Below are 21459 nucleotides of genomic sequence, written 5' to 3' on the forward strand. Positions count from 1 at the left end.
TCGAGGTCTAGGCCGAGGTCGTCTTTGCCGGTCCCACCGTGATCTTCCCATTGGCCTTTCTTGGTAATCTCTATACCTTCTGTCCTCTCTGTCTCTAAGGTCGTCCTCATATCTGGAATATTCATAATCTCTCTCCATTCTTTCCCTATCGTAGGTGCGTTGGTACAGGGGATTGAAGGAGTCTTCCATATTTTCCTCTATGGTTCTTATCCAAGCACACATAGTGTCCACGCTTGGTTCCTCCATCTTTGGATTATATACGGGTATCAAGCAAGAAATATATGGTTTAGGGGCACCTTGAATTACCTTTTTCCACATTGGTTGCGTGCAGGGAACATTCTCAGGAACTTGGATGTCATAATAATCTGGATCAGAATAGATGATCTCCAGCATGGCCAATTCCCGTAGGTATTGGATGCCTTCTTCTGCAGTCCTCCACCTTCTTGAAGAACTCTTCAGGGACTCCTTAAATGGGTATTTCACTCTCACCGCGTGGAGGATTCGGAGCCAAAGGCTGGATGCCATTTTCTCCCTCCCCATTTCTTGTTCTATCACAGGGTCTCGAGCAATGGATCCCAATTGTCGTGCTTCATCACCTTCAATTACATGACTATCAGCTCCCTTGTCCCAGCATCGCACCAGCCAGGTGAGGACTTCTTCACCAGGCAAGCGCATATAATCTCTCCGTAAATCTCGAAGCTCTCTTGTGGTCAGTGATTGTGTAATTTCGCTTTCTCGCATTATTTCTTGTCCATCTCTCCCACGTAGAATCTTTTCCACCTCTCTCTTTACTCTTCCACTCCTACGTGGGACTGCTCCCGCTTCCTCCCTATATCTCTCATGTGGAGGTAGAGACTGGGCATGCCGTGGGGATAAGCTTCTATATTGTTCACGCTGTGGAGATGGATTTCTACGCCGTTCATACCGTGGGGATGGACTCCTACGCCGTTCACGCCGCGGAGATGGACTTCTGCGCCGTTCACGCCGCGGAGATGGACTTCTATGCCATTCATGCCATGGGGATGGACTCCTGCGTCGTTCGCGATACCCCGCGGGTGGAGGTAGTGAGTAATCTTTCGCGTGCTGAGATAAGGGCCTCCTCCTCCAGTCATTCACACCTCCAAGCGAAGGTTGGGTCTGGAGGGGTAGGGATAATTCCCGCTCCAATTGAGGGGGATGCTTTGGCTCCTTCTTTGCGTCTTTTGTAACACTGAATGTGTAGTCAGGATATAAATCATCAAGCGACAATATACCACCGGCCATTTGTACTGTTGCTTTCTTTTCTCTTGATGCTATTCTGTATTCCTTTGGGCGTGCCCCTAGTTCCTTTGGACGTGCTCCTTCCCGTGTAGCCATTTCTTTCTCTCTGGTAGCTACTTCTTCTCTTCCAATCGCTCCTTCCTCAGTCACAACCACTTCTTCCTCTCTCGCAGTCGCGCCTTCATCACTTGCTGTTGCTCCTTCTCCCATTGCTGCCGCTCCTTCATCTACTACATCCTCTGTTCCTTCTTCTTCCTCTTCTTCTTCTTCCCTTTCTTCTGTGCGTTCTGGTTGCGGAGATGGATCCGTAAGTTCCTTGATCTCCCTTACCCACGTCTTCTTCTTCTCCATAGGGGCAATGATGACCTTCCGGTTCTTAGCTTGAGTCCCGGTTCTAGTGGACTTAGTAGAAATGGCATTGACTTCAAGTTGTGTTTGGACCCCAACATCTGTAGACCTAATAGGGACATCACTGGGTTCAAGTGGCGTGGTTTGGGTCTCTGTGTCGACCTTAACCCTTTGAAGGTGGTCTATGGCAGCTCGATAAGCATTAGCCAGGCCCCAGCACAAAGCGGAGAATTGCATATTTGGATCTTTGTAGGAAAAACACCCTTCTGCCAAACAGTGGGCCATCTCACCAGAATCAAACATTTGTTCTGGTGTGAACTCCCAGTTAATGGGGGGTGACACATGTCCTACTAATCTACCGAAATCTCCCCAAGCTCCATGCCACCCGGGGACTGGCCTGTCTGCAGCCCTTTCCAAAGTTCCAGCGAGTCCCTTTGAGGTGTGATCTTTCCTACAAGAGGGAAAGCAACGGAACCCCATTCTTCCAAGTTTAAGGAGCACTTCCAGTACCTTTATCAATGACAGTACTGTTGCAATAAGATTTATATAGTAATTAGAGCCGATTTTAACCATGGGGATCTCCTTTATCAAACCTTCGATGTCAAAATTAAAGGTTGGAAGCAATTCGTTCCATCCATCCTCAAGGTCTGGACGTCTCCCTATAGAGTAGCCTAACACAGGTGTAAAGATGGCTAGAATTATAAGACAAATTAATGAAATAGCCATTGCTTTTGTTATTATTTCTTCTTGTTCTTAAAACAACCCTTTGTTTATATAAACAAAGCTTCCTTGGCTGCTTTCCCAGACCTGTTCCCAAAACAATAGATTGGTTGCAAAACAACACCGAGCTTGGCTGTCTTCCCGGAAAATGTTTATCAAAACAAGCCAAACTTAACCAAAATATCCCACTTCTGACACCAAGAATGTTGTGCAAGTTTCGAGCTGGCTTCCCGCCAAGTCCCCCGAAACTCGACAACGAGGACCCGCCTCCCAGAGAGGGAAAAGAGAAAACAGAAACAAGCAGCCAAAGCTATAGCAAAAATATGTATATATATATATATATATATGTTTTATATATGAGACAGATACACAAAAGGAGAATACCACACACCGGGGGGGGGGGGAAAGGGGGGAAGGGAAGGGAGAAGGACAAAAAGGGGCAAGGACCGCACAAGTCAAACAACCAGCCGAAGGCAAATTAGCAAAAATCTCACCACTTCCCTTCGAACAGGCAGGATGGCTAGACACGGCCCTTGGCTCTCCCCTCACGGGTGGCAGATAACAGCAGTCACTGTAGGCCTCGGCTCCAGATAAGCCCGACCGAAACAGGGACCCACCGTTCTCGAACCTCGCCGGAAAGGAAGAGAGCGAACTATCTTATCCATGCCTTATTTATACCCTAGGTTACGTAAAGGAATAGCATGGAATACTTCCTTGGTCACCTTCCTAGTTCCTTCCTGGTTACAAGCTGGTTTCCAGGAAGGCCTAGACTGAAACCACCACAATAATGCAGCTCTTCACAGAAGCTATTTCTTAACAGATGCCAACAATAGCACTGCTTTCTAACTCTTTATACTGTAACCTGCAAAATTTCTGAGGGGTTGAACTTCAGTCAACTCAAACAGTTCATCTGGACTTTAGTTTTCACAGTACTGGTTCCTCATTTTATACGTTCCCAACCCCACAAAATATATGAAAGAGCTACCGCATTTTTAAAAGCAACAGTCTATTACTCAGCAGCCACCACTAGCAATGCCCTTAAGGAGCACAAACTGCTTGGCTAGAACTTGGGGTCAGCCACTATCACCCTACACAGGAATGCCTACCTCATCTCAACCATTTTCTCCCACTTATTTGGGATGTGAAAGTTTGATTTGAGGAAGAATCATCTCAGTGTATTCCTCTCAGTATATAACCTGACTGACAGCTTTGTTTTAGACTGCACACGAATCCACCATATGTGTGCATATTGGTTAAAACCAAAGATTATTTCTCAACAGCATGTGCCTGACTAGCATAATCACAGGCACAAAGGCAGCATCCTTGTTCTGGGTAAGCAAACAGCCTCCCCAGTTATTACTGTTCTTGGGAAGCTTACACTTACAGATATTTTTAGAAAAATCCATAAGCTGCACTGCCATGCACTGCATAGCCTTCGTTTTATTAAGACTGAAGTTCAATGCCGGTAATGCACCAGAATGGAGACTGAAAAGTCTGACTGGACATATTGCCTTTTTCCCTGTGACTAAACATTACTGCATGCTGTGCTGATGTCTGCACAGTACATGTAATTACTTCAACCAGGAAAGTTTTTGCTCTGTATTACTCAAATGCTTGTAAAGGGAGTCTGCCCCTCTGCTCAGCAGTGTCTGCACAAGGCAGGGTGTCTTCGGTTGTGGGCAGATTATAACAGACTACCTGCTGTCACTGTGAAGTTGTGCAATACCACTACTGCTGATTAAAAATGTCTTTTCTCATGTGAAAAGGCTGAATACATAACACAGTGTTATGATCATCTCAAAATACCCTGTTTTAGCTTCTTTCAAACCTATTCCTAAGTATTTTCTTTCTCTTGCTATCTCTCAGGTGAGTTTACTGTGACCACTGGTTCATTAGGTGATCCAAATTCCTTTCATTCTGCTTTTCTGAGTCACTTAATTTGTTTTTACTCATCAGATTTCAGATTGGAAATGGGGGCTTCATGGGCACAGTGCCTGTAATAAATTCTTTCTGGTTACTGAGTGCCACCATAACGCAAAAAAATAACAATGCTATAGCTAAATAAATTAATTAATTAATCAATCTGAAAATGCACTGAAATTGAAGTAATAGTTGTTGTAGATTTTTTTTTTCAAATATCAATAGAATAAAAACTCAACTATTAAGAGCAAAATGTAGCATTAGTAAACAATTTTAACATTTTCTTCAGGATTTTTTTTGGGGGGGAGACCGAGTTAGAAACAAGTTAACATGCTGTTTTTTTAGCTTATAGTATCACACAGGAATAGCTTCAGTGCCTGCACCAATATTTTGATGACCTGTAACACCCCAGATTATTATAGACTGCATTGTATTATTTGCAACTTTTAAAGAAGAGAACATTCCTGTTTTGTACAAGAAATATCCAATAGGCACGGGGTAGGAAGGCATTCTCATCATCACCAGTCTTGGCACTTTTCTAAGTTACATGTTCATTAACAGCCCTCAAGATACCCTAGCAAACAACACTAAAACATAACAGTGATCCAGGTGTCAGCCATTCACCCCTACAAGCCCTAGATCAGTCCAAAACACTTAATGTAACTTTAAGATTAAAAGAACGCTCACTCAGCCTTCTAGATAAACTTTATATTAGAACAGCAGAAAATGTTCTCCATGATGACTAGAATCTTCCTAAACACAAACTAGCCATGTACTGCCTGTACTGCCTCCTTTCATTAGCATTAATTTCTCTGAATCCCAGGACTGCTATTTATTATATTGACTATCCCACCAGAGACAAATCTAATACTCTGTTAATGAAGGTGCATCAAATGGCATCAAAAATAATAGAAATAATTTTAAGACTTCAAAATATTGACTAACATACCTGAAGAATTTTGTTAACTTTTATAACAGGAGCTTCATCATTTACTGCAGTAACAGTTACAAATACAGTTTAGGGCAAACTTTGTTTCCACAACTCTATGTTATTTACTATCAGAGTAAAACTGTCCATCAGTTCTTCACTGTCATCATGAACATAGTAGATTAATTCTTGTTCCACCTGAAAAATACAACAAACTGAAAAACTAAGGAGGCTAGAAGAAAATATATCTCACATTGAAAAATACTCAAGTCTAGTCATGCCCCTCCGTACCATGCATATACTGGCTGCCTTGGAGCAAAGACATGACCTAAAAAAATTACTTTTTTTCCACTTTCTTCCTTGTTCAATTTACACACCATATCCTGCAGTCTTTTCAAAATGTACCCACAGCCTTATGTCATCCTACATTTCCAGAGTATCTACAATGCTGCCTGAGAATGAGTGGCCCATCAATCCACTGCACTTATCACAGAAGCACACAAGGAAGTGATGTGGTTCAATACAAGATACTCTCCCTCCCCACTTCAAATGACCAGCTAGAAACTGCATAAAGATGCTGGGCTCAAGGTCAGAATAAAGCTCAAACTCATGCATCTCACCACCTCCCACAAACCCCCACAGCTTTCAGCAATACAAAGAATCCATCATGATTACAGCAAAGCGAATCTAAATGTGTTACCTGTTTTCTGGTAAATGTGGTTAACTTTATTCCAGGAACATGAGAGTTTTCAACATACCCATGTTTTGGTTGCTCAGTTAAAATGAATTCACAGCTGAGTCCTACAAAATGTCTACTAGAAATTTTTAGATAGTCTTCCACCAGGGCTTTCGAGCCCCCTTCAATTACTGTGAAGTTCTGTACTTCCAGTGGAATGATTCTGGGGATGATGTCTACAGAGATCTCTATTCCACTCACTGTTCGGACACCGTTGGTCACATCCAGAAAAAAACAGTCCTCTAGTTGGTTAGAAACTGTCTGCACATACTGGACTTTGCCCTCGTCGACATCTTGCTGTGTGAAGCTCAAAACTGGCCTTTGGTCAAAACTGAGATAACTTTCTTCCAAGGAAAACTTCTGAATGCATCCGTGTACTGGAAGCTTTCTTACTGTGAACACAATCTCAGATGGAGAACTGTTTTCATGAACAACCTTAAATTTAGGGAAATATCCCAAAATTATTCAAATGGAAACAGGAGAAATACTATAATTCTCTTCTGAATTTTTCACTTTTAACCCTGGGACTGTCTACCTAACTAAAATGGCATTCCTTAATTGAGTTACACGGTTCCCAAAACAATACAATACTTTGAGCAGAAACGTATTAAATATATGTGACCTAGGAGCCTTCTGTAACCACAAGTATGTTTTGTAATTTTGAAAAGGAATACACTGCGGAATTAAGTAATGGCCTCACAGCTATAGATCCTGCCTGAAACAAGGATTTCAGCAGCACAGCAACGTGCTGTCAGAGCCCCCTCGTGGTGGTTATTGGAAGGCTACCCACAAACAACGGGCAGGAAAGAATTAACTAAGCAGAAACGGCCTCCGGTTTGTGATCTGATGTTTTTAAAATTTTGGATGTAGTCCTCGAACAGTTTTAACTGGGCTAGCTCCAAACTGAACGAACCAAAACCGTTTCTTCCTTGGCAGTTCCCACCAGCTCAACTAAGAACAGTACATGAAGTACCAACAATTGTTAGAAGTGAAACAAATATATACATGCAGCATCCCCAAATTCTAATTTTTTCAAGCACCAGCATATAACAAATGCAAAGATTATGGGCAGCCTTTTTTCTTTAACATAATCAGTTTTCCTTCCTATAAATGGAAGCTTGCTAGTGTCAGTATTTACACAATTAAGCATCCAGAATGCAGTCATATTAGTGGTAACCAAAAGGAGTCAAAGAAATGAAGACACAAACTAAAGACAGTGCAATGGCTGAAAAAAACAGTGAGAAAAACTTGCAACAAGATTGGAAGAATGGATAGCACAGTTAACTTACTTGCAGTTTGCCTTTACTGATTTCAACTAGTTTTCCTTCTTCAACCAAGAGATTGTTTTTGTTTGCAACCCTTGGTGGCTGCTGCTGACTTTCCAAATATATGCAAACCTGCACTTCAGCATTTAGATGGACACCTCTAGCATAGACTGTAAAGTTGAATTTGTCAATAAGGTTGTTGCTGTCATCATGCCTGTAGGTTACATGCCCCTTTATCAGATCACGCTGAGTAAAGGAATCCATCAACAGATTATTTACATATATTCTTCCATATTTTGGGAAAGAGAGTATCTCATATGTAAGCTCATGATCATTTCTTATGTCTTGGTTTGTAGTAGCACTCAGGTTAGCTGTTGAAACGGTTTCCTCTTTCCCTTTTTGAACCAACAGTCCTGTATTATTTGCCAGCCTAACATAAGGATCAGTGGCATTAGCTTCTAGAAGCAAAGAAGTATAGTGCTTGCCATCTGTCACAAAAAGAACAAAACACCCAAAATCTGTACCACGGCGTAGAAACAGGACTTGCTTTTGCTCCAGGTCCGCTTGTTTGAATTGGTAGAGTCTATGCAAAGTATCATTTGTTAGCACCAAGTCCCCATTGGAAATACCACGTCTAGTATATAGCAACTGTCCATCATCAAAATCAGAATCAGGATCATGATAGCAAAGATCTGCCAAAGTCAATAATCGCTGCCCATTTCTCACTATGTTAAATATCGTATCAATCACACGTATTGGTTTCTCATCATTCTTCAGCTGGACAGAAATGTTGAATCTAATTTCTACTGACAAAGGTTCTACTTCTGGATCAAAGTTTGCCCACTTTCCTGACTCTTTGCTGGAAGCTCTGACAAGGAATTCATCAAACGCTGTCTCAGAATCATCATGCACATACATAAGGTGGTTATTGGTTATATCTTTATTAGTGAAAGTTGTGAGATTGTCATTATTCTCAAAAGGGCCTGAAAAATCAATAAGTTTTAATTTCCCATGCTTAGGAAACTGTATAACTTTGTATTGGAAAGTTTTATTATTTACTGTTTGCACAAACAATTTCGTGCTCATTATTAACTCTCCTTCACCTTCAGTAACATTAAGGCCATTGTTAGTCAAAATAATGTTTCCAAAATCTGATTTGATGTAGACTTCAAAGTCATACAAATTTGATTACAGATACTTTGTAGAAATTAGGAATCTAAATGAATCATAGTTGTCTTCATGGTATCTGCTGATTAATTCATATGCCACTTTTTGATCAGTAATATCTTTTTGGCTAAAGACTGAATCTTTTTTCAAAGGTTGGTCATTAAGCAGTATCTGTCCATTTCTTGGTAGAGACAGCAATTTAAAATTAAGCTCATCTTCAGGTATTTCTAGATCTGCAATAACAGCAAAAAGATTATCAGAATTCAAGTACTTCTTTTTTGACTTTTCAATTTCTAGAGGACTGTGTTTCAATAGAGTGTACCTTAACCATTTCACTTTGATTGGAAATGTGCGCTCTTCACTGATTCTGTTTCCTACACTAACTTTGAATTTAAATTGGTCGGTAACATTTTCCAGCTGAATTTCTTTAGAAGTGCTACAGTATCTCACACGGCTGCGCTGAAGAGAGCGTTAAGAAAAACAATTGACTTGCTTCCATTCCCCCCTTGAATGCTGCCTTTGGACTTGACCAAACTGAGGTGGCTCTGTGATTTCGTACTGTATTTCCAGTTCCTGGAGGACAGCATTTGTTTCAACTGCCAGATGCCTAGGTGTTATAAGAGTTGTAATACCTTGGAGTAGATTTATTCCTGAGTTGTTGACAACTCTGTAATCCAAAGGAACTGCCATGACACGTAACACAACAGTGTTGCTCACCTTCTCACCGTCACTTGCCCTGAGAACAAGCCTTGAGTTCTTGACACCTGTGTGGACAAAGAAAACAGTACCTTCTCTTAAGTCCTCATTAGAAAAAGTAGTAATGGCTTTTCCAGGATGCTTTGAGTTTTCTAAAAATCCTGCATCTGCATTCAGATTTCCAAGGACTGAAAGACTGAGACCCTGAGAATCTGTACCCTTATCTAGAACTTTTATCAGGTCTCTAGTCAAACGTTTCTTTGAGTTCTCTAAGAGAAGCAGCAAGTTTCCCTCAGGAAGTGCGATCTCAGGTGCATCATTTACTGGAATGACAGTAACGCTAAACACATGCTGCTCATTTTCTTGAAAATATGGAGGCATGATCTTCTCACTGCTGGTAGAAATGGAGGAATTAAAATAATCGTAAGTGTCCTCAGAGCCGTCATGGACATAAAGAATCTTCCCTTGCCACACATCTGGCATAGTAAATATATTTACCTCCTGCACTGGTCCAATATTTAGTTTCAAGTCTCCATGAGAAGGTGTCAGAGACTGAAATGGTTAATGATTTATGCATTCTAGGAGACTTTTGCAGGCTTTTGACTTGCATGATACCTCTGATGAGCAGTCGGGCCCCTCCCTCCCTCCAGTGCTGAAGGTGTGAAGTCCTGAAAAGATAAGAGCTGAGCTTGCAGGCTTTTGACTGTTGATACAAAAGACACAGCACAGGCCTAGAAGATGCCTCAGGTGGACTAAGCCCTAAAAAGGCAAGAAGTTGCCTCAGAGGGGCTAAGCCCTAAAAGGCAAGAAGATGCCTCAGATGGCCAATCGGGCCCATCTCTAAGCCCTAAAAGGCAAACAACTCCTCATGCCAGGGAGGTGCAAGAGCATGCTGAGGGTATATAAACTGACTGGTGACTTTGAGAATTTGGGGTTCTCCTTCTCCCCCACCGCCTGCGAATCAAGACCATCGCTCTCAAGCATCACTGGATCCAGTGGGCAGTGACTATATACATCTGTCCACTCTCAGCTTTTCTTTCTCTTACTCTCCCTTGCTCTTATGCTGCCTTTCTCTCCCCTATGCATTTTTCTCCTCCCCAGAAAGGTTATGACAGCACCCAAAAATGTTAACTTACCTATTGATTCAAAATTGTTAAAATAAACCTTGCCAGTATATGTTTTATGACACCGGTTATTTAGTGTCGTTTCACTTTAATCCACCCCAAGGGAATTATTGATAAAAACCTGAGTTACCCCCCTCTCCCCTTTTCCTGGGGCGGGTCGTAACAGAAGGTGGTTCCTTTATTTCAAAAAGAATTTGTGATTGATGAATTCCTAATTTCTCAAAGTCTAAGCTGACCTTAATATGCTTAGATTCGAGTGAAGCTTGTCCACCCTCTGGCACAATCAAGTTACTTAGAACTAAAAGGTGGCTCTTGTCTTCCTTGCCCAGAGAGACAGAGCTTTCACGAGAAATGGCAAATACTGGGGCTGTTTTCACAGGAGGGTTCTTTACAGCCATCGCTAAAGAAAGATTCGTATTAAAAGCACTCTGCATTTCACATCCAGCTGAAATGTCCTTAGTTACCAGAACATTCTTCAGCGATTTCTTTTCTGAGTTGGCTTTCAGGTTTCTTAAGCAACCTTTGAAGGATCCTCCTCTGGCATACTTCCCAGATACTGAGATTAGCTCTAATTTAACCACTTCTGATCGTACGCTGTCTTCTACACCACCTACAAAGAGGGATCCCTTCAGAATTGGCAGCTTACTATGGGGAGGCAATGATTTTTTCACAGTTTCTTCATCCAATGTCAGCTGCAAATATTCTGCAGTAAATTTCAGCTTGATGTAGTGCCAGTGACTATCATTGACCGATCTACGAGAAGAAAGATGGGTTCTATGTCTATGTTTTCCAACATAAGCTTTAATTAAAGCACCTTTCATTTCCATTGCAATGAAATCTCCCAATTGCCCAGGGTGGTAAAGCAGCAAGCCACGTGCAGCTGAGGTTTGCAATGTACACTCAAAACTTCCCTCATCGTCCACATTCCATGATGGGAAAGAAACATAGGACCTGGAACTGAAGAAACTAATGGGTTCTTCACCCACAAAGAATTCATCACTACATCCCACCGAAACTTCATGGATGATTTTGAAGCCAGGAGAAGGTCTCAGAGGCATCAGAATGTCTCTGTGGTTGAACAACACATCATCAATACATCCTCGGAAACTGGGTAGTGCTCCAACAAGGTAGGGAACATCAAGTTTACTAGTACCACCTATGTAGAATCCATAATCGATGTTTAATTCATAGAGAATTCCAGGTATTTTTGCACTATCATGTTTATCAATTACCAGTGTGACATTATCATGTTCATGATGTAGTTCAACCAGGTGCCAAGCTAAATCATTCAGCTGAGATCTTTGCTGAGAATGCAGAACTCGTTCCCCCACACCAAAGTTAATTCTCAACTGCAAGAGATAGAATTTTAACTATCAAAATACAAAGTGGTATTTTTCACAGTCATATATTAATATATGGTTAATACATTAATTTTCACACATTTTCATACTAAACACATAATTTACAAAATATAATTGAAAAAATAAAATCCCACTAAAATTCTGTGTAGGTTTACTTGCCATGACAAATATGACCTGAATAACTCCAGAAGCAGGAACGGACCTCTCTGCAGTTCTGCAAGGAACAACAATCCTGAGAACCCAACTGACAATGATCTTTCAAGACCTAACCTTGCAGAAAAACAATTACTTGGATCCAAACATTTTTTATGATGCTAACATCATCAAATCTGAAATTCTGCCTTTACTGAATGTCATGCTTTGAACACAATGACCTTGATTTTAAAATCTAGATATCTCAAAGCCTATAGAGATATAATTGTAAGAAATAAATACCATATTTTGAAATTATCAATTATATTTTGCGATTTTTCCATTTCTTTAAACAGAAACTTTGAGACTGGATATAGACAACGGCTTAAAGAAAAACACTAAGCAATACAGGCTACACATACCTTTTTAGGTACAGTTATAAAGCATACCTGTACATATCCTGAGTGTAGCTCCATTAAACAATAATCTGTCTTCCCAGCTGCAAGAAAAAGCAGTCCCTGTGCCTTGCTTGTTCGAAACTGCAACTGTAAAGATGTCTGAGAGGATACCTCTGCCGTGTTCAGCTCTACAAAGCTATCACCATAAAATGAGACTGAAAGAAATAAAGGAAAATAAACAGGAAATTTAATCACACACAATAAAAACTCTCTTTTTCTTATCTACAGCTAAATGTATGTAAAAAAATTTATATTACTCTCTATAAACTTAAATATGCACAATTTAAAATAAATCTCAGATACCAAATTCACCAGTCCACACAACAAAATAAGAGCCCCATGGCCCTACCAGTATGGGCAAAGCATGAATACAGCCCAGTATTCAATCTCCAACAGTGACGACTGAGAACTGTAGAAGCAGTGCAATTATATTGAATAATTTCTTTCAAATATTCTTTTCTGCCTTGACTGTAACATCAGTAAGCTTTCTCATTTGACTACTCACTGCCTTTACCATCCCCATTACTACTATACTGAACAACACAAATCCTAAGACCAAAGCCTCAAAAACTCTGCTAGTAACTTCCCTCTGACACGTGAAAAAATGAAATCAATCATTTACCCCTCCTCCTACTTAATCCATTACTTAATATACAAAGCCCTGCACTCCTATTCAATGGCTGTTCAAAAGCCTCTGACGGCAAACTTTATCAAAAGCCTTCTGAGAATCTAAATCTTAGATGACTTGCACACCCAGGTCAAGAAAGCTGCAACAGGTTTGTAAAGCAGAACCTACCTTTAAAGAAATTGTACAGACTCCTCCCAAGTTGATCCTACTCACTTGTGCATCTTCTATCCTTTGTTACAGTATCTATAAATTTGACAGGTATGGATGTCAGGCTTACAGACCCCTGGTCATTCTTGTTTTAAATACTGGAATAAAATCTGCCACCATCCATGCTTCAGGTACCCAGGGAGTTAAAAGCATGAGATCAGACATCACTCTTAGCAAGCAAGTTATTTCACCCTCAAGTTTTTTTAGGTCAACCCCTCTCTTTCCCTGCCTCCACCCCAAAAAAAGAAATTTCAGTTTGGGAATCCTCCCAGTTAGCAGCAAACACCATTTAATTTAGCTTCCCTGCAGTAGCCATGCCCTTTCTGAGTGCTTCTTTTATACAGATAACTTAATCAACTGGCTGCACAGACCCTCAGCAGGGTTTTTATTCTTGATGTACTTAAGAAGGATTTAGTAAAAGCTTTGACTCCTTCAAGCTGATCCTTGACCTTTTTTATTTTTTCCCTCAGATGTGTCTATTTTCAAATTACATCTGCTAGGGTTTATGATGCTTCAGCTGTGTTAGGACACAACTCTGCAAGGACACCACCACCTAAATATTTATTTTGCAGTCTTTAACTTCATTCTGAAATAACTCCCTCATTTTAACATAGTTCTTCTGAAAGTCAAGCCTAACTGCAAAGGACTTTTGAGGTTTAATTGTTCCAGTCTCTACATTAGCTGTCCCCGTGCTGAATCTAATACACTCTGATGACTCTGTACAAAGTGTGGCTTTAACTCAGACTCTGTACTGGATTCTGCACAGACTACCAAATCAAAGATCTCATTAAGCAACTGATTCATGAAATAATCATTAACAGTATCTAAAACTTTGCTGTAAGATATATAAAAATTCTAGGTAGCTTTCCCAAGAACAACATTCAGTAAACCCCACAGCCAAAAACTATGTAATAGCAAGCTATATAAAGTACCCAGAGAAACACAGGAAAAATCCTCAGATTTATCCTCAGAAATACATGTATTTCTTCCAAAGGAGGAGTCACCACTGTGCTAAGAAAAACTGGTTCCAATTGGAATCAAAAGCAATTCTTCCTCACCAGTGTACTTTCTAGCTCAAAAAAAGTTTTCATCAAATAGCTCTAATACACTTTACAAGTCTTACATAAAATTTATAGACTGCAAGAACCTATGCCACTTGTTGTACATAGAAATGTTATTCTGTAGAGTCAATACAGACCTCCTCTTTAAAGCGAGTATTGGAATAACAGAACTATAGACAAATCCCCAGTATAAGAAACGACTAATAAGTCAGGAAACAGGTTAAATATTTATAATTTTTTATTTTGTCCTAAATTCATATTTTGGCAGTGCCTGGGACTGTCACTGTACTATTTAATGTACAGATGGACTATAGGAGATTGTCCCTACCCTATAGAACTGTAGATCCAGTGTCACAGGTAAGGAGAGGAGGCCCCTGATTTCCTCCTCAGTAAATGATGCACAGAGATACTGTCTTCCTGTTCAGGTTTCAGCTGGGATAGAGTTTATTTTCTTCCTAGTAACCAGCATAGTGCTGTGTTTTCGATTTAGTAGGACAATAATGTTGGTGACATGGTGGTGCTCACCCTAAGTTAAGGACATTCCAGTGTCCCACGCTCTGCCAGCAAGCAGGTGCACAAGAGGCTGAGGGAACCATGGCCAGGAGAGCTGACCTGAACTGGCCAAAGGAATGTTCCATACCACAGACCAACATGCCCAGTATATAAACTTGGGGACATCAGTCAGCAGATGGTGAGCAACTGTATTGTGCATCACTTGTTGATTTGCAGTTTTACTTCTCTCTTTTTGTTGTCTCCTTTTTCAATACTATTATTACATTTTACTTTGTTTCAATTATTAAACTGTTCTCATCTCAACCCACAGGTTTTACTTCTTTTTTCTTGATTATCCTTCCTGTCCCACCATGGGGTGAGGGACTGAGCAAGTGGCTGCGTGGTACTTAGTTACCAGCTGGGGTTAAACCATGACACTTCCTGAAGATCACAGGTAGCACAACCCAGCTGTCTGAAATAACCTGTCCTAATCAAAAGAAGACTCCATTTTCGTCAGCATCATAGTAACATCAGAACATCAATATAACGTTATGGGTACAAAGAGGTTTCACCTTGAGAAGACAGACCACTCTCCTCACCCTACTGAGCCTCCAAGAAGCAGTTACGTTCATTCACGTTCATCCTTGCACCCCCACAGAACTGGCAAGTAAGAGATTCCATTAAAATTTATCAGTCAAGTTCCTCAGAAATTAACAAATTAAATCAAAATCTTTCACAGATGTCAATATCCTGAAAGTTTCATTATGATCACTATAACACGGCCCCCAAATTTAGTTAATTTCTGAATGAACAGTAATGATTGCTGATGGAAATTAAAAATTACTTTTAAATACACTACCTTTTCAACAGACTTGAGTATGTGCGGAAAAAAAATTGGATTTTTTGGGAGGCAACTGAGCAGAAAGATAAATTTATCTATGAATTATAAAGCGCAACTTGGAATAACTAGAATGAAGCTGCAAAGTCAATATTTTGCAGTGCACCACTGGGAAAAAGTTTGATATTTATACTATATATAGATTCCCAAAACGGAAAAAGGAAACATAAGTTAAAGCTTTTGCTTTCCATAAAACTTACTTCAGAGTCAGAATCCATCACTGCAGGTGGGGCAGGTAGGCATTGATCCAACACTAAACGAGATCTTGGGCCAAGACCACCCACAGTGCCTTGACATAATTTCTGCTTCTGTACCCACCAAACGAAGAAGCATGTTATTACAGTATAGGAATCAAGTTCCTCTAGAACAGACACTTTCAGAATGCTTTTTGGCTGAAACCATGTTATGACTGACCTCAAATTTAATCTGGTGCTTTTGAAACAGGGACATTTTGTCGTGGACCATCTGACATTAATCACATCATTACAGAAAGTATGTGACCTCAAAATTAATCTGGTGCTTTTGAAACAGGGACATTTTGTCATGGACCATCTGACATTAATCACATCATTACAGAAAGTATGTGCAGTTCAACCAGCAATACCAGCCTTTAAGGTCCCTTGCTGCTTGAACAGGTGAATTCAGCATGTCATATAGGGAAAGATTCCTCTGCAGTGCCTGGGCAGACAGCTTATTCTGTAACACCTCTGGGCCTCAAATAGAAAAGACAAGTGAAAGCAGCTGAGAATGACAGCCAGATCTATGTCAGTTATTAACGTCCTATTATGGACACAGAAATAGATACACAGAGGCTCAAGAAAATAGAGGCATAATCACTTGGGATGCAAATTTAAAAATCTGTTCAAACTCAGTTACTAGTTTGTGGTCCCCATCCCTCTCCCTTCTCCCTTACAGCCAACCCTCAACGCTAGGGCTATAAATTCTTCCCGCTATTTCCATCACAACAGGTAACATTTATATGGGAAGTGTAAGTTTTGAAAATTGTGTTTCAAATAATATCACTGAAGATTCTCAACCAGCTCTGTCCGCAACATCTTTCTTTGAAGCAACCACAAGAAATCAGGCAGGCATAGTGAAAGCCTTCATAGCCACAGAGCAAAAGGTTCTTCATTCATCACTTAGTGGTGGAATTTGGTTGATATCTTATCTTTTTGTTCAGCTTTCATTCTCTAGTGCTAAAAACATTATCCAATTCAACCAACGGCTACACTTTGAATAATGTTTCTCTTCTTTCTGTACTCAAAGCACAAAGAAATAGAAGCCTCATCACTCCTCCATCGCTGAAACTAAAAACTGTACAAATGTATCTACAAGAAACCAAGCTCAGAGTCACTACACAGCTAACATGAGCAATGCACATGGATAACTCTGTCCCCCTTCTTGGGGCAGCTTTTGTCCCTCCATTCTCAAAAGTTTTTTTTTATACCTTATATTTCTTCTGTACTAACAAGTCTTTTACGGTGCTTCAATAAGAGGTGGAGGGGTTGTACAATCTAGAGATGAAGGCACGTTTCCAAACAGTAAAAATATGTTCAGCTATTTAGAAGTATAGCTTGAATCCTCATTTAAGAGTCCTCATGCACTAAATGCTAGGCAAACAAAGAGATAGCTTGAGTCCCAATAGCTTCTGCCATAACTAAGATAAAACATGCAGATGAAGACGCAAGTCTGATCTTTATTTCCCTAAACCACAGGAAAAACAGCTTGCAACCTTCAACATAAATAAAATAGGAAGACTGTCCCTTGGGATAAGATTTGAGTGCTGGAAACAAGTGTTCAGATTCTATAAATACCAAATAGAAAGCTGTTGTGATATTAATAACTTTAAAAGCCTTGTTTGCTATGACTGTACAGCACAAGTGGAGACAGATCAAAAAGAGAGAAAACATTAGTGAGAGAGTATCAAATTCCGGGTACCCTATGTAACAAGCTTTTTTAAAAAAAGGTAGAATGATTAAAGGATACATTTGCAATTACTGCATGGACTCACATCCTGCACTATAAACATGCCTAGAGCTTTCCCATAGAACCAAACCATTTCTCTAGCTCCTTCCCACTAAAACAGCTTTGCACTCAGGTCCAAGGTTTCAATCACTGCACCACATGAACAGTTGTCAGTCCTCTCCAAGGAGAATTCCCTAGTGTACAGACACTTCTACAAAAGTTTGTAGCTTTAAAATGTCTCAGTTCTGTGCTGAGTAACTTAGCTGGAATCATTAATCAGAACTGACCCAAAATGATTCTTTTCACATGCTGCAAGTATCTGTTACAAAATGTTGTGACTTGTACATTTATTTCCCTATCTAGCTGTACTTCTTGCTTTCATCTTGAATCTGTCAGTAACATGTTTGAAATCATTGTGAGTATCGGGGAATCTCAGATTTGGATTTTGGAGAAATAGATATTGAGTTCTAGCAATTGCATAGAGTTACTTTAAAAGTAACTAGTTTAACTAAAGCTTCTGAAAAAAAACTAAGTGCTCTGATAAAGATGCTATGAAGATAAGAGAAAAAAAAAATCATTAACTAACTGAAAAATAATTCCTTCAGGCAAAGTACCTTATATGGGTAACATCCCATTGGAACTTTGGAAAGGTCTGCATAATTGTCCTGGGTTTGGCTGGGATAGAATTAATTTTCTTCTTAGCAGCTGGTACAGTGTGGTGTTTTGGATTTATAGCATATCAGTGATAAAAATCACTATTTTTTAAAATATAATCCAAATAGCAAAAGAAATTGCCATAGATTTCATAGAGTTGTCCAGAGCGGCATATTCTGGAAATAAAGATGGTCAGTTCTGCTGATTCAAACCTCAAGAAACTAGCAGTTAAAAACTGAAATTTGATCGCAATTACTTTAAGTAATTTCCTACTTGCTTTTTTTTGTTTCTGAACAACAGTGAAGAATCAGATTGGTAGCTAACTTTTCTCAAGCTTCTGACTGAAACCTGACCTCAGAAACCCTTACAGTTGGCGTGACTGCCCATTACAACTAGATTGAATGGGCTTTAAAGTCCTAACCAGAACTTCAAGAGCATGATGACTGTCCTTACACTGGTGTAATCCAATGCTGGTCACAGTCCTGTATCTTACAGTGAATCTCAATGCCTCTCACTTTTGCAGGAGGAAAAAGTGAAACTCCTTTCAGTCTGATTCAGCATAAACTACTATTAATCGCCTGTGGAAAAAAAGCTCCAGAAAATATACGCTTATAAATAAAAATGCACTCGTGGCTTCTTTTTTTTACTTCACAGTTAGTTGAAACTATACTTAGAATGTTCTTTTTTTTAACACAGCACATGCTGCATCACAAATATGATCAAGTTCAACTGATGAGACTGAAAAACACTACTAGTACCACAGAATTCATAATATGGTTGGCAAATCTTACACTCTCCAAAACACGCTGCTGAAACTTTGAAAAACAGGAGTTTGGAAGCTTTGCAACAAGGATAAAGAGCAGAAATAATACAACAGAATGATGGGAGGAGAAGAAACAAAAACAATCAAAATAGGACATTTCATAAAGAAAAAGTACTACGTCCATTTTTGTTGGTAGCAGGTGACATCAACAGCAGGGGACACGACACGGGAAAAATGGAACTGGAAAAGGAAGCTGTCAGATTCATTGGGAATGCCCTTTAAGGCTAACATAACCATTATTCAAAAGGGAATTCTCAGGGTTGATTCACACTTTGTAAGTGTAGAATTTAGTGAGATTTTTTGGGTAAATGAAATACTATCAGGGTCTGCAAGCCTCTTTCACCTAAAATGTATATAGTGAGGAATAACCTTGTGCTGCATCTACAAATGCTTTACACACCAGACAAGATGATGTTTAAAGGTCCCATCAACCTAAAACTTTCTATGATTCCATGATTTCCAGATAAAAGACAGTCCTGTAGTTAAAGCACTGAACATGAAACGAATGGAACTGATGTTATTTTCTGGTTCTATAACATAAATTCACTGAAAACTGAAGAATTGGGAAACCCACTTAACACCTAATTTCAGTCCGCTGTCTATAAGAAGCAGTTAGTCCTTTTTTTTTCCTTCCAGTCTTCAATTGTTTTTTCTTCTCACTAGATTATCTCTGGGTAAGGCTATAGCTGTAATAGCACCTGGAGTAAGAGAAAAGAGCTGGAATTTAACCTCCAGTTAGGCTCTCATTAATTTCTGAAGAACTAAAAACCATTTTTTTTAAAGTTACAATTAAACATTAGTTTGTTTCTAACTTGTCTTCTCATCTAGTGAAACAGACACCACATAATCACAGATCAGACACTCAATATTTCTAAAGAAAGAGTTACGGCAATTGGTTCATCTCACATGGAATTGCAAAGAGCATGAAAGACCACATTACTTCAACTGCTTGATGATCCATTATTTTAAAAAGATATTTAAATAATAAACTCTACTAACAGTCTTTGATGCTCAAATTATAATTTATTTCAAGTTGTATCTCAAGAAGAAATACAATTCCCAGCTAAAGTTTTTGGCTGTTCCAATGATTTTGGTGACTGCCCAGGCCCTGCACCGTAAGATGCATCACCAGCAGTGAGGTGACTGGCATGTCTTGGCACATCTGAAAAGCCAAGCATAAAACAGCTTAAGTTGTACGCTAAAAAGCAGATACCTGCAGTTACCGGCTGACACTTAACATCGAGACTACTGGTTGACACCCATGCCAGAGCAGGGGAAGGAATCACAGGGAATGTTCTTGCACGTACCATAGCATATTCCTTGTGATATATTACAGGGAAGGCATCACATGGAATGTTGTTGGACGTGCCTTAGCACTTTCCTCATGACATACTACAGTTATGACTGGGGTCGGGGGGCGGGATGGGGGAAGTTTTCATCCACGCGGCTTGGGTTCTCCTTGTCTTTATTAGAAAGTCTAGCTATGTCAAGTCACAGCATCTCCACAGTGGGAGGAGCCCGGACCGGCGCGGGCTCACAACGAGCGGCCAGGCTCGGCCTTCGCTTCAATGCACAGGGACATCACGCTGTCACGAAATGCCCCCTGTCCCACCGTCGGCAGAGCCCCGGCATCCCGCCCCCGGCCGAGCGGCTGCCGGCCCGGGCACCGGGCCGGGGCAGCGGCCAGTCCCCGCTCGGGCTGCTCCTTCCGCGGGAGCACCGGCGACAAGTGGCTCCAGTGCTCCGAAGAGCCCCAGGGCCGCCCGGCCTGGCCCGCCCGGGATGCCGCTCCCCCCGCGCCGGAGCTGCGGCCGGTCGGCGCCAGGCCGCCCCTTCCCCCCGGCCGCAGGTGCCTTCCGGCCCCGCCGCGGCCCTACCTGCGAGAGCCGCCCGGCGGGCAGGCACTACTGCCACCACCGCCACCACCGCCACCACCGCCACCAGCAGCGCGGCGGGCGCGCCGTCCATGCCGGAGCCGCGGCCCGGCCGGGCACCCCCAGCACGGCCCAGCCCTGCGGAGCGGCGGAGTATCGCCGCCCCGGCCCCGCGCTCCCCGCCCGCTCTCCCGGAACGGCCTCCTCCCTCCTTCCCTCCGTCCTTCTTTCCCTCCTTCCCCTCCTTCCCGCCCTCCTCACAGCGCGGCTCCTGCGCCGGCCCGCCCTCAGCTCCAGAACACCGGCCTGGCATGGGACACAGGGGAGCTCCTTCCTGCAGCTCCGGCTACCCCCACCACGGACGGGCTTGGCCCTCCTCAAGGCTGTGGTTGAATCTGTGCTTCGGAAGGGACCTGCCTGGATGTGGTGTACAGCTGTTGCCAGTCGTTCAGCCACTTCAGTCTCCCTCCGTGGCCTGCCTGTCGCAGGGGGGAGGCTGCTCTGAGCTATCCCCAAACCTTCCCCTCTTCTGGCTGCAGCCCCCTCTCTCGAAGTGTTTGCATACCGTCCGTAAAGAAACACATCACGTTACTTTAGTGAAGAAACATGTAACAGGAAGTCCAACCAATGGGATCAGAAACTGAAATGAGCACAGAATCAAGAATCAATTAGGTTGGAAAAGACCTCTGAGACCATTCAGTCCACACTATGACCAAACACCACTGTGTCAACTAGATCGTGG

General features: G+C 41.3%; 1 protein-coding gene across 1 annotated transcript; it reads right to left on the minus strand.

Annotated features, from left to right (window-relative positions):
* Nucleotides 1-4427: 4427 nt before the first annotated feature.
* Nucleotides 4428-20902, minus strand: LOC113985529 (chondroitin sulfate proteoglycan 4-like). The gene is given in 6 exon segments (XM_039385878.1): nucleotides 4428-5374; nucleotides 5877-6347; nucleotides 7202-9592; nucleotides 10329-11513; nucleotides 12107-12270; nucleotides 20721-20902. Coding segments are annotated over 6 exon segments (4488 nt in total). The 5' UTR covers nucleotides 20812-20902; the 3' UTR covers nucleotides 4428-5188.
* Between the last annotated feature and the right edge of the window lie 557 nt (nucleotides 20903-21459).

This window comes from Pipra filicauda, unplaced genomic scaffold (genome assembly GCF_003945595.2).
Source record: "Pipra filicauda isolate LSUMZ 115617 unplaced genomic scaffold, ASM394559v2 scaffold447_size767260_pilon, whole genome shotgun sequence".
Lineage (NCBI taxonomy): Eukaryota > Metazoa > Chordata > Aves > Passeriformes > Pipridae > Pipra > Pipra filicauda.